Below are 14,059 nucleotides of genomic sequence, written 5' to 3' on the forward strand. Positions count from 1 at the left end.
AATTTGGTGACTGTCAATCACAGAGGACAGTATGGACAATGAGAAGTTTGTCTTTAATAATGAGTATTGGCCTTTACAATCTGAGTTTTGAACATATTCCCTTCTCTTAACATTGCTATATTGGCCCAGATCCCCAAGGGATCTCCTTCTGACTTGCCTATGACACATGCATTTTCACAAGTACAATAGCCTTGTAGGCTGGAGGATCACTCAATACCATGTGTTTTTTCACTAGACTCTGAAATCCCAGCAAGCCACAAAAGGCAACATCCTCAGATACTCAAAACACATCTGCTCACAAAACACAAAACTATTTCTTTGGTGGACCTGTCAGAGAATCCCACGAAACCCCAAATTAATCAACTAATGAACTAGTTGGTTATGATTTACTTAAGCACACAGCCAAGTATTGATGAGATCATGTTTAAAAATGCGCCTGTTTTTACTTATTCATCTTTACTTCCACTTTATTTCAGAGCATTTGATGTGGCTCATACGTCACTAATAGCTTACAAAAACACACTGTACTTTTTTTTTTCCTGTCGGAGCAGTTTTTCAAATATTCCATCACTTGCTGTTCACAACAGCCCCAAGGACCGGAAAGGGCTGGCCCTGCTGTATCCATTTTAGTGAGAGCAACTTAGATGTAGCGGCCCCGCACTGCCCAGAGGACTGTCACAGACATCGCTTCGTTTGATCTTCCCCTCGCATCCTGCAGGGCAGAAACAGCGCACGCACTGCTTTCAGTCTGGGGAAGGTCAATCTGTGGCGACAACCTACCAGGAAAGCCGGTCGGGTTCGGGATGTGACGTAAGCTGGGACTGCGGCTTAGGGGCACCCGCACAACACTGGGCTGCGGTTCCCGAACTGGGGTCTTCCAGTAACAAGCCCGCGAGGGAGGGATCCACGCCAGCCAATCGGCAGGGCCTCGAACTGGCAAAGTAGCCAATGCCGGGGCGCGCGAAGCAAGTTTTTCTAGCGACCCCATTAAGCGCGCTCCGGTCAGGAATTGAACTCATCTGCTACTACAATACGCGAGGGCCCGTGTCAGAGCGGTCCCCGAGGGTCTGAGAGTTCCTCCAGCTCAGAGCCCCAGTGGAGTGTCGCTTGGTCCCCTGCCCACAGCGAGCGAACAAGGAAATCCCACAGAACCGCTTACGCCCGCACTCCAACACCCGCCGGCCTACAGCTCCGCAGACCCCGCCCCTTCCGCTCGCTTGGCCCGCCCCCTCCGCCAGCTTCCCTTCTCAGGCCCCGCCTCTTCCTCTCACGCTCTTCCCAGGCCTGTGTCTCCTCTCGCCGGGTCCCGGGAGGTGTGTGGCTTCCGCCGCAACTCTAGCTTCTCGGCCATGGAGGTCCGCAAGAGGAAGGCCTCGGGCGGTCAGGAAGGCACGGCTTCTGCTGCGGGAACAGCCAAGCGGGCCCGCACGGAAGAGCTCACCGGCGTGCGGTTCAAGATTCAGCTGAGGGACCCGCAGGGCCCCGGGCCGGGTGAGTGCGGGTCGCGGGGCCGGGGCAGGAAGCACGTGCAAGCGAGGAGGCCTTTTGGCTGCAGTCTGGATCCAGCCAGACACAGCCTTTCCTTCTGCAGCTTTTGGTCCCTGAGGTCAGAGCCAAGCCTCTGGTACTGGAAGAAGCAAGCTCCAGTGATTAGGCGTCCAGGGTCCCGCGCCAGCCTGGGCTGTCAGCGGCAAGCAGACCCTGACTGTGTGACAGCTTCCTGCGGCCACGCGTTTCCCTTGCTCTGGCAGCAACCCTCAGCAAGCTTTAAAACCTCTTTACTGCCCTTGTCAGGAAAATAAATGAAGTGCACACATTCACGCATCAAGTGATGCTTGAGTCCCCACTGTGAGTCAGCTGGGGCAGTTCACCGAGACAGCACCTCGCTGTTCCTGGGCTGTCAGCACCGTTTTCTATATCTTTGATCCTCTAACACTCAGGTTGACCTACTAACACACCACGACCCCTCACAAGTACTTGTCACTTGTCCAGGGTTAGATCAGAGACTGGCATTAAGCACATTCTGTAATTTAATTTGTAAAGTATGACCGTAATTCACAACTATTTGTAATCTTTTGAAAAATACAGAGATTTTATGAGGCAAAGACACAATTAAACATGTTGTCTAGTGGAAACGTTTCTTCCAGCTTACAGAAATCACTAAATTGATAGAATATGGTCATGTTCTAATTTTTCTCCTACAGATTTTCTTTTTAAAATGCTTAATGCTTGCCCTTTCTAGTCAATACTGGGAAGGTGATTTCTACTTTAGGACAGAATTACACATTTCACTCATGAATTTGTTCATATAATGTTAGGGTGGAGATAAAGCGGTGAATAAAAATATGACACAGGCCTTCCCATGTGGGTGAGGCAGGATGAGCAATAAAACCACATATAATAGTTCCAAGCCAAGTCCTCCAAAGGAACTGTACGTAGTACCTAAGGGTGCTTAACAGGCCTGGGACCTAAGCGTGAAGATGAAAGAAGGCCCCTCCAAGGAAGTGACTTTTCAAAAAGGGTTTTAGGATGGGACAGGGTGAGGAGCCTTTCTGGCAGGACAAAGAGCATGTTCAGTTATTGAAAAGATGCTATACCCATATTTCGTGGTTCAACCCAGAGAGCACCATGACATTCAGGTGCTGTGTCATTGAATAGATGTCAGAAGGGCAATTGGTGGACAGGTTCTGGATGTAAGTGCGGTAGCTGAAAGATGCCACAAAGGTGAGATAGTGAAAGTGTGAATCTCTTGTGTGAGGCCGCGTGTGGTTTAGGTATCTAGTCTGTTTCTTGAATTCTCTTTCTCTTTGTTGGACAATCAAATCAGGGAAATAGAATTGATGGGTGGGTGTTAGAGAATTCTGTTGTCTTGTACCCCGAGGGAAGATTCCTGTGTATGCTCCCTTCCTGTAGTGGTAGGCTTAGGTTGGTAAAGGCACTCAGTGGATCTAGTCATCCAGTCAGCATCAGGGAGGAACCTGGGCTGAGAAAGGCTCTATCTCAAGCCAGTTCCAGACTTCACTGGCCAGAGGAAAGGCCATCTTGTGAGTAGGAGTACTCTAAAAGTTAACCTTTTGCTCTTCTGTCCTCACATTGCCTCTGTGTCCCCTTCATGGTGAGGGACAATTTGATTGCTTGGATGTTCCTGCCAGAACTCTCTTTGTGCCTCAGTTCATCCCTGGACCTTGATGATGCTCCAGAGTGCTCCCCTCTGTCACCCTCATTATTTAGTCCAGGCTCCGTCAGTCTTTGCTGGGATTGGCCAGAGCTGCCTGAGGTTGTTCTCTCTTCTACTCTTGCTCCCCTGTACTCCTTTTCGCATGGGGCAGTCATAAAGTTTTTTTTAATGGTATTGGTGATCAAACCCAGGGCCTTTGCAGTGAGCTACATCCTTAGCCCTTTTTATTCTTTTCATTTTGAGTCAGGGTCTCACCAAGTTGCCCAGGCTAGGCTTAAACTTGTGATCCTCCTGCATCAGCCTCCCAGACTGCTGATATTACTGGTATGCACTGCCATGCCTGACTCAGATGATCTTTTAAAACTTCAAATCGGATCATGTCATTCCTCTCATGACATCCTTTGTTGGTATTCCCACAAGTCATTACCATTACCTACCTGCTTCTTACATTATCATTCAGCCCTGCGTACTTTGCTTTCATGTTAGGCCACCCTCCCCTTACGCACCTCCTGACTTACCTCCCAGGTTCCAGCCAGCTGCACTCCGCCCTCCAGCCCTGGGGCCTTGGCATGGTCTTGACCTGGAACCATGTCTCAACCCTGCCTCCAACTCATTCTTACCTGTTTCCTTATCAGGTTTATCATTACTTAAGAGAGAATTTCAGGTAATCTCTCACTACACCGTTGACTTTTGCTTCATAGCACTTAATACAGTTTGTAATTTTTGCTTCATGGCCCTTACGACAGCTTGTGATGCATGACTATTTCAGGGCTTGTGGTAGGTATTTGATAAATATTTATGGATGAGTATTGGTCACTGCCATAACGTGAGGTACTGTGTGGGTAAAAGCCGTTGCCAGTTCATTCACCAGCACATCCTAGGCGCCCGGTGTAGTCACTGGTGTGTGCAGTAGGTGCTCAGTGGATGGTGAATGGAAAGAGGTGCAGAGATGGCAAGTACAACGGGCCATCAGTTCCCACCTGCCATAGCCTGGACTTCCTGGGGTTGTATGTTAGGGTTTGGCAAAGGAGTCCTGGAAAAAGGAATGAGAATTAGCACTCTTCTCCCTGTAGTAGCAGCCCTTGCTGTCTCTTGCATTCCGAGTCTTCTTGAAGGAGAGCGCTAGGGTATTGTGAGTGGCTCCAGGGTGTCCTGAGGATTTCCCTCTCGTGAGCTTGGGCTGTGTGTGTCAGAACACTGAGGCCCTTGCTCATTACCTCGCTGGGCTACGCTGCAGATGCCCGGGCAGTGCTTGCGCGCCAAGGCGCCCCATTGGTGTTTAAGGTAAACGTTTTAAGGAGCAAGTGTGGCCGCTGGGGAAAATGCTGCACTGAGGCATAAAGTGGGTTCCAAAAAGAAGAGTATGCAAGGCTGGCAGAGAGCTGAATGTGACCAGAAACACTGCTGCTGTTGAAGACCTTGTGGGCCTTTTGTTTTTTTCAGAGGTTTGCCTTGCACTGTATGTGATGCTGGATTCCCTACAGGTGAACTAGGCCCCTTGCACTTCATGCAGACTGTTGGCGTGTGCAGAACTGGGTGGTGCTATGTATGCCTGAGGACTTGAGTCAGGGATGAAGCTGCTGTCCAGGAAGAAAGATGTGTCGGTTTGCTGTGGACACCCGGTGGCCTTCCCTGCAGAACCCAGTCCTCTTCTGGGTCTCATGCTTCAAGGGCATGCAGAGAGTGAGCTGAACACCTTAGTGGGAACACCTTCTGGGCCTCGAACTGGAGTCTCTGGAGAGAGGCTGAAGGCTGCGTGTGCCTTGATAGGTGCAGGCTCCAGTGGTGGTAGCTGGTGTGAGAAAGGACTTGGTCCTCTGCATGTGGCTGCAGAGCAGAAGAAGAGGAGCCCTGGGGAGGCAGGCAGACTGCTCCTGCCCTAATGTGATACTTAGATGAAGACTTGGGCATTTCTCTATTATTATTACTATTATTATTATTATTATATTTGCAGTACATAATGTTTACATTCTTTGTGGGGAGTTGGTACACGTACATAACATCCTCTCTGTCTCATTTTTTTTTTTTTTTTTTTTTGTACCAGGGATCAAACTCTGGACCTTGCACTTGCAAGGCAGGCGGTGGAACCACTGAGCTAAATCCCCGGCCCTCCCTCCACCTCTTGATCCCCTTCCCATTTGAGAAAGATCTGTCTTCTTACTTCCTATTATCTATCTTTTATTTTGCTCTTTATTTATATTTTGGGTTTCTCTGGGATATGTAAGTGTGTGTCTGATTTATTTCACTCAAAGTTCATCCATTTCCTACAAATGACTCAAGTTTTTCTTTCTTCATGGCAGAGTAGTACTCCATTGTGTGTAAATGCCACATTTTCTTCATCCATTCATTTGTTGATGGGCATACAAGATGCTTCCAGGATTTAGCTATTAAAAATTGTGCTGCTATAAACATGGGTATGCATGTATCTCTGTAATAGGTCTTTAACTCTTTTGGGAAAATACCCGGAAGGGGACTAGCTAGGTCAAATGGAACTTCTAGATGTAGTTTTTTGAGGAATCTCCACACTGATTTCCATAGTTGTACTAGTTTTTATTCCCACCAACAATGAAGAAGGGTTTCTTTTTTCCTGCAGCCTTGCCAGCATTTGTTAGTATGTGATTTCTTGTTGGTAGCCATTTTTTCTGTGGAAAAAAATGAAATCTCAGCGTTACGAGTTACATCTCTCTAATACCTAGAGATGTTTAACATTTCTTCATGTAGTTCTTAAAAGGCCATTGGCATTTTGCATTTTATTTCACTGGTAATGACTAAGTGTGTTTTAATAAATATATTTAGTCCCTTCCTCCCTTTTTTGCAAATAAAAATAAGTCACTCCCTAACAAGATTAAGGCCCCCATAACTGTGTGCCACTTCTAGCCTGTTCTTTCCTGTGGCTTCTCTCCCACTGTGCCCTGTTGCCCTGGTGATTTGTGGCCTGACAGGAGAGCCAGAGAGGGGCAGCTTTGCAGAACCCAGGTGCTAAGGGAAGAGGGCTCCCCTGGTGGGGTGGCACTGTGGCAGGGCTGCAGATCCTGCTGGGGTGTGTTACCTAGAGCACGTGTGATGGAATTTATAGGCCAAGAGATTTTTGAGGCGGGACCTTCTGGGGCGGCCTTATGAGGAAGTATACCTCTGAGGAGCCACTCTTGGGGCTTTTGAGGAGCACCGAGGTCCACTGCAGTTCCTGGTGCTGACAGTGGGTCAGGTGCTGCAGGGATAATGCAGAGGCCATGTCACAAGTCAGTTCAGTTGAGCATGCAGCAGTTGTCCAGCTTTTGAATGGAGAACTCTGGAGTCAGACAGCCTGCGTTTGAGGGCTGGCTCTGACACTTCCTAGTGAGTACCTTTGCCAAAGTCCTCAATTTTCTCATCTGTAAAATGGAAAAAATACTGGTACCCTGAATAGAGGGCTGTAGTAAGAAGTAACTGATTATAGGTAGAGCTCTTGGTAGTGTTTCATTACCACATTATGGATCATTTCTATTGTTATCTTCATCTCATAGATGAGAGAGCATAGAGCTAAGAGAGTCTGGGCGAGTAATGGCTCCAGATAGGATTCACACCTGTGAGTTCTGTTGGCTCACGGCTTGTTTTATTCCTGTTCTGCCTTCATTGTTTGCAGTGTTTCCTTAATGTCCATATGGATTCATATGCGAGGGCTGCCATCACAAAATATTGTGGACTGTGTGGCTCAACAACAGACATTTATTTTCCCACAGCTCTGGAAGTCCAAGATCCAGGTGCCAGCTTGGTGGGGTTCTGCTGAGGGTTCTCTTCCTAATTGCAGACAGCTCCTTGACCTTCTTCACACGGCAGAGCAAGAGCTCTCTGATGTCCTTTCCTTGTCTTATAAGGATACCAGTTGGGATTAGAGACTCAATATGACCGTATTCATCTTTAATTACCTCCTTTCAGACGCTGTATCCAAGCAGCCTTGTAGGCATCGGGGCCACAATGTGTGAATTTTAGGGGGACAGTTCAGTCCGTAGCATTCATGGCTGGGTTTGTAGCTTGAGGGGGGTCACAGAACAGGAAAGCAGGTCACAGTTTTGGTTGCTGTTACTTCTGAGGAGACTGTGCTTTTTGACCTTTGAACATAACTCTGATTTCAGCCTTGGAAGCGTTCGTCTCTGCTGCCAAGAAGCTACCACAAGAAGATGTACATGATGTCGTGGAAGGATACATAAAGATTTCTGTTGAATGTGCAGAAGTTTTCCAGCTCCTGAGTGGAGAGAAGCGACCTGAAAGTGAAGTATGTTTGTTCCTTACCTGACTTGATGAAGGGAAGTTAATGCTGTGGTGGGTGTTAATTTCAGCTTGGTGAAAGGGGATGTAAGTTTCCCAGACAGCACCAGTTGTTTGCAGAAAATGATTCTTTGTCCCAGTGTGTAGGAATACCCTATTTTCTTTATGACCTTTGAAAGCTTTTTACTGGGAAACGCTAAGTTCTTATTACCATTTGGTGGATAATGTCAAAAGCCAGGATCATAGATCAGAAGGCGCCTGGTTTAACAAAAAAGAAGCAGGCAAACACTGTACTGCAGACTCAGAACACTTGTAAAATTGGTCGTCTTCTGCTTCCAAAGAGGTTGAAAACTTAGAATATTTATGAACTTACCAAAGTCTCAGGGCTATTGTTATAAGGCTGTAAAATCCAAAGCAGTGAGACCCAATTATTATTAGAGGTCTCTCCTTCTTCCAGTACTTGACTTTGTGTAATTGTAAGCAAGGTATTCTGTATTTCAGGCCTGGGTCCTGGTGGCTGAGCCTGCTAAGCCTTAACCTTCTCGCCTTTGCCACCTTTGGACCAGGGTCTGGGGAGGCCTAACTCTGCACATTGAAGGTTGTAGACCTACAGGAAACTCCAGTTCAGACGGGAGCAGTGTATATGTATAGCAGGAAAAGAGATGAGATGGTTCACAGCATTTCAATTCCGTCTTTGCAGATGCTGTTAATTTTTCAAGTTTTTGAGGCCATATTATTGCGGACAGCAAGTGATCTTTCACATTTTCATGTCGTGGGCACCAATATCGTGAAAAAGCTAATGAACAACCACATGAAGCTCATCTGTGAGTCCCTGTATGCCTCGGGTTACAGGTAAGCAGCCTGCCTCTGTGTGACAAAGGACTGGCCTTTGGTGTGGTCTGTGCTCAGCTCTCCCTGGGTGCTTTAACCTTTCCTTCACTCACTAAGGAGAGCTGAGCTGTTTCTGAGGCTCTCGTGACAGCGTCTCTGCCTGTTCTAGCAGGGGCTGTCACTGACTGCCAGCCCTCCACGAGTCCCTCCTTTCTTCATTTTTCTGGTTCTTATGTAGCAAATCACACAGTCAGGTGTGCACTTGAGGTGGTCTTGTGCTTCTGCTGTTCCTGACCTGCTTGGTTTCCTGTCCCTGTGCAGGATAGCTCGAGCCTGCCTCAACTTGATGGCCGCCATGGTGACCCAGGGTCCCGAAGCTGCCAGGGACATCTGCAGCCATTTTGACTTGAATAAAAAGAACTTGTATGCCCTGGTGACTAAGAGGGACTCAAAGGTTAGTACCCCAAGTATTGTGCTTCTTCCCTGACGGAAGATGGGTCAGCTGCCCATCAGAGCCTGAGTGCCGGGAACATCTGAGGAAGCTTCTAGGGCAAGGGGACAAGGGAGGAGGTTGGCTGCACAGTGCAGTACCTCTGTGAGGATGACTTAGCTGTGAGCACCCGCTCTTCTGAGTGAAGGAAATAATCTCTGCCTCATGGCAGTGAGGGTTATAAAGTGCCCTAGTCCTCCATTCTCATCTGTCCGCTTTAAAGAATCCTGGAACTCTTAACAGTGACATCCTCAAAGAGGACTCTTAGGGCTCTTTGAAGAATGACTTTGTGTCTCCTGTTTTAATCTGTCATGGTCGGGGCTGAGTGGTGGGAAAGAGAATGGGGGTATGAATGCTTGGTTTTCAGGACGGCTGTAAAAGGAATTCCTTGTTGGCTCCAGCAGTGTCACTCGGGTCTGGAAAGGCCCTTGGGGAGAAAGCTCAGTTGGAACTCTGAGTTCTCACCACTCCCTGAGCAGAGGGACAGCCGGGCAGGTAGAGAATCATGAGCATAGTTCCCCTCCGTAACCATATGCAACTCTCACAAAACTCCTGGGAGGCAAGAGTTTCCACATTGTCGGGAAGTAGACTAAAGGGTTAATAATACCGCTCTGTAAGATTGTTCTGGTGTTGAAGGTTTTACTGGGATTACGAATAAGGTGCTCTCTGAGAAAAGAAGAGTCTAGGTCTTAGTGTTTCTTAGATGCTATGCTTTATTAACATGTCAACAGATTCCATTTTGTGAGAAACGGCTCGTGACATTTAAATGCATTCCTAATAAAAAGAATGTGTGCACACTCGAGCCAATATCACGGTTCTTTGGTCTTGGCAGCAAGCCTGGCAGTAATTACCCATCGGGTACCTCCCCGTCCACCCCTGTCTCTTGACTCCAGCCACCGGAGTAGCAAAGACTCAGGCACCCAGGCCACCCACCACGACCAGACACCTCGGGAAGCCCAGCTAGGGCTCCCCTTCCTGCACCAGCTACATCGTCTTGGGGCTCCAGGCAGGTGATTTTACCCCTGTGGGCTCTGTAAAATGGGAGTTAATGCCAGGCTGAAAGGGTTCTTGCTTTCTTTTATTTAATCTATCTCAAGGATGAGATAGCCCTTAAATACTTTATGTGTTGTAAGAGATGGGGTCTACATGTTAACTTTTTTTTCATGCTGGACATGTCAGGGACATTAAAAATAGAGCAGCATAAGGAAGCCCCGTGTTCCAGCTTCATCCCAGCTTGTCACCCCTCCCACTTTTTCAGTTTGCTTGGTGAAGCCTATTCTAGCCAATCCCAGACATGAATCATATCTCTCCATAAATATTTCAGTGTGTACTCTACCAGAAAAAGGCCTTTTAAAAAACAAGACCACAGAACCATTATCACACCTACCACCATTAATAATTTCTCACTGTTATCTAAAACCTCATTTGGCCTCCTAGTTTTTCCTACCATGTGCAAAGTATTTTCATACTGTCTTAGTCACTCTCCTCGTCGCTGAGACACAATACCTGACACCCACAACTTAAAGGAGAGGTTTATTTTGGCTCACATTTTCAGTCCATGGTCAGTGGGCTGCAAGGCAGGAAGGGCTCGGTCAGAGGGTCTGGTGGAGGAAAGCTGCTCACGTCATGGTGGGCAGGAAACAGAGAGGAAAGGGAGGGACAGGGACCTTCCCAGGTCAGGCCCCCAGTAACACCTAACAGCAAGTCAGCTGTGTGCCCCCGTAATCCAGTCACCCTCCAAACGGGAAGATTTGGGGCCATTTTAGATTCAGACCATAACATGCTCTGGTTGAGAGGGAATCCAGACAAGACCTACATGTTGCATTTGGTCGATACGCATCTCCAAGCTCTTTGCATCTTTTTTCAATCTTTTGTTTCTCCTCCTTCTTTTCATGCACTTTAGTTGTTAAAGATGCTAGTGGCAATTTCTGTTTTTTAGTGAGTGTATTTGAACCTTTGGGAGGGAATTATTAAAGAGGACCATGGGTATCTTCATCCAGCCAAAGAAAGCATTGTTAACATCCTGTGCCAAAGAGCAGTCTTGCCAAATACGTTTTGGTCTATTTTAGACAGTGTTTTGCAGAACAAGCCCTGAAGAGTTCAGGACATTTTCTTCCAGGGATAACAGCTCTATGAGGTCACAGAGTAGGAATGAAGGACTAGACATGTGAGCATCTTTCAGCAGGAGCAGGATGTCTTTGAGGGGGTTTGCTGGAGGCAGAGACAGAGGCCCAGATGGCTGCACAGGAGCCACAGTGGTGCCAGCCTGGACTGGGCAGGTGCTGGGTCTCAGGGACCTCGTCTGTCTGGTTCCTTCTCAGGGTTGGAGTCTGAGATTTGGGGCTGTCACATACAGAAAGGGAGCCAGCAGGTGATAATCAGGTTCCTTTTCATTTAGAAATACATTGCTAGAGGACCCATGGGAAGATCTAGTCCAACTTTACTGTGTATAACTGGGACAGCAAGATCTAGAGCTGCAGAAAATGGGGCCAGCATTCCAGGACCCCAGCTCCAGTACTGTCTCAGTGACTCCACTAGAAGGGAGAAAAGAAAACCTAATTTAATTTTTCCAGACAAGTTTTAGGGTGATATCAACATTTATTCACAATACGAGGCAATTGGAGACCAGGAGAACAATGATTGTGCTGGAATTAGTAAGATGTTTATGTGAACAGTGAGGCCCCCAGGTAGGTTGGGAGTGGGGATTACTTTAAACTCCCTCAGGATAGTTTCTTAGTCATCTTTTGAGTTCTCTCAGTCTGAGGTTAGGGCGTCCTGAATGTCATGGGGCTTTGTGAACATGAAACTGGTGAGCGAAGGCACAGGAGCGTGCATGTCTGTTCTGCACACCAGTTATCATTGTACCCAAACCCACATGGTGAAGAGGCCCACAGATCAGGGGGATCGTTTGAAGCTCTGGTTGTATCTGGAATAAATCAGCATTGATGTGATAAGGTCTTGCCAAAGTGCGACGTGACCTGGATGGAGTCAAACTCAAGAAATATAACAAATATACAAGCCCTAAATCCAAGTGTTTAAGAGTAGGAATTGCATACCCTCCCCCCTTTATTTTCTCTTTTCAGGTACTGGGAATAGAACCTAGAGCCTTACGCATGGTAGGCGAGAGCAATTTGCCACTGAGCTACAGCCACACCCCTTTTTATTTCAAGGCAGGGTCTCAGTAAAGTTACCCAGGCTGCCCTAAAGCTTGCAGTTCTTCTGTCTCAGCCTCCTGAGTAACTGGTATTATAGGCATCTTTTCTCCAGAAGAAATGTCCCCAACAAAACAAGAAGGAATTGATTGAATACTCACACAGAGGCCTAAATGATGCCAAATATGCCCTGCACCTTGAGAAAAGGTGAAATGCAGGGAAGCCCTGAGAAGAAGGGAGAGAATCTTTTATTCGAACATGAAGCAGCATGTTTGTGCAGTTATTTCTTATTTATCCCAGGTCTGGTACTTGGTTACTTAGCAGCTGCATAACCTTGAGTGAGTTTTTAAAATCTCACCTTGCTCATCTGTAAAGTGGGGATGGTAAGCATCTTCACCTCAGCTCATTATGAGGAATGTATAACAGATGTGCAGCATCTGGCATCAGGCCTGGCATAGTGCTCAGTAAACGTTGGTATCATTGTCACTGTTGTTGCCACCACCTCAGCTGCCACTGCTAAGTGGGGCTGGACTCTCTGGAAAGCAGAGCTGGCCCCTTGCTGTTTCTTGCCAGGCCTTTGCAGCAGTAATTCTATACACTATTAATTTATTCCTTGCCAATGAATGAAGGCACCGTGGTGTAACTGAAGTGGGTGAAGTTTGGGGTAAAGCAGTGGAGGGTCTAAGCACATGTGCCAGCTCTAGAACAGCCCATAAGAGGTGTGTGTGACCCTGTGCTTCAGCTTCCTTAGGTGTACAAGAGGGATGATGAGACAGGGCTTTGTCTTCGTGACATGGGGAAAATGATCAGCTGGCCCTAGAGACTTCCCCAGGAGGGAGTGTTAGCTGCTGGCCATGGCCTTCGGGCCCGGCCACCCCAGGTTGCAGGTGATGCCCGTGGGGTGGTGCAGGCTACAGACCTGGGCTCTCTCTGCTGGGCTCATAACACAAAGCATCTGTGCTTTGGTTTCTCTTGTGAGTTAATAACATATCTAATGAAAACCAGACATCACCACATTGGCTTCTTATCAAAAGTAGTGCCACACTCTCCATTATTTCTGGATTTGCAAAAACATGGATGGATTATTGTCGTTGGCAGACTAGGGGATGGATGTGGGTGGGCTGAGAGTTGTTTGCTTACACTAGAATGGTCCATGAACTTTATACTTTACATGTCACAGTTATGGAAGGGGGTACAGTTGGGGGTAAGAGCAAAGAAAAACCTTTGTTTTCCATAAAGAATGCACATTGGCTTCAGATGTCCACCCTCAGTTGACTGGGGACAAGACCGGGAGGCTGGGGATGTTGGAGGTGTGTTCCTGCCTGCCGCGTTCCTGTCTTTTCTGCCTTTGTGTGTGACATGAATGTGACATGTGGGTCTCCTTTGTCCTCCAGGGAGTGCCTGATGTCCGGCTGGCCTACATCCAGTTTGCCCTCTCCTTCTTAATTGCTGGTGATGATAGCACTATAGGGCAAGTACTGGAGCTGAAAGGTAGGTATTCTCTTTGTCCCTTAGGAAAGCCCACCTGCAGTTGTTCTGCAAAACCCACCTCAAACCATCTCTTCCAACAAGTCTGAAGCCTTTGCAGCTGCATTGTGGACTGGCATGAGGGATATGTGGAGGGGCAAAGCCTTGGGCATTGCCATCTTGATATCGCTGTTTAGCATTAACAGAGGCCTTCCTGTGAGACCGTCTAGAATGCTGAACTTTGCCCTTACAAAGGATCAGTGCAAACAAAGATGCTTTTGGTTCCAGAACATACACAGATTCATAGCCTTGGCTACCTGGCTTCCCTTAGTAATTGCATTTTTAAAAATACAGTTTATGTGGTTGGGGGGATAGCTCTGTGGTAGAGCACTTACCTAGCATGTGCAGGGCTCTTGGATGTGATCCCCAGCACCACGATACATACACACATAAAGTTTAATTAACTTGGTGGCTCTGCCCCATGCTATCAGAATATCAGGGCTCCAGAGAACTTTGACCTGACCACCTTCTGGTGGCTGTCTTCCTAGAGCAAGGCTTGGTATAGGTTTTAGGGTCACTTGTGTTTTATGAAGAGATTTTGTAAGATGGTAAATGACAAGACCAAGCTTAGCACATAGTCGTCACTCAGTAAGATTCCCAGAATCATGCCTGTGTGCTCTGGTCAGAACTCTGGGA

The 14,059-nt window shown here is 47.4% G+C and overlaps 1 protein-coding gene across 2 annotated transcripts in view; it reads left to right on the forward strand.

Annotated features, from left to right (window-relative positions):
* Positions 1–469: 469 nt before the first annotated feature.
* Positions 470–14,059, forward strand: part of Urb1 (URB1 ribosome biogenesis factor) — a 68,563-nt gene continuing 54,973 nt past the window's right edge. The window contains exons 1-6 of one of the 2 annotated variants that reach the window (XM_013071288.3): positions 470–810; positions 1,283–1,491; positions 7,291–7,430; positions 8,124–8,275; positions 8,576–8,708; positions 13,291–13,387. In XM_013071288.3, the coding sequence (XP_012926742.1) occupies positions 1,350–1,491; positions 7,291–7,430; positions 8,124–8,275; positions 8,576–8,708; positions 13,291–13,387 (664 nt within the window). In that variant the 5' untranslated portion in view covers positions 470–810; positions 1,283–1,349. The remainder of the gene's footprint in view (positions 811–1,282; positions 1,492–7,290; positions 7,431–8,123; positions 8,276–8,575; positions 8,709–13,290; positions 13,388–14,059) is intronic. The other variant, XM_021256154.2, reaches the window with a different exon arrangement.

Source organism: Heterocephalus glaber, unplaced genomic scaffold (assembly GCF_053883595.1).
Source record: "Heterocephalus glaber isolate CG9 unplaced genomic scaffold, H.glaber_assembly_v1.0 deba00000122, whole genome shotgun sequence".
In the NCBI taxonomy this organism is placed as follows: domain Eukaryota; kingdom Metazoa; phylum Chordata; class Mammalia; order Rodentia; family Bathyergidae; genus Heterocephalus; species Heterocephalus glaber.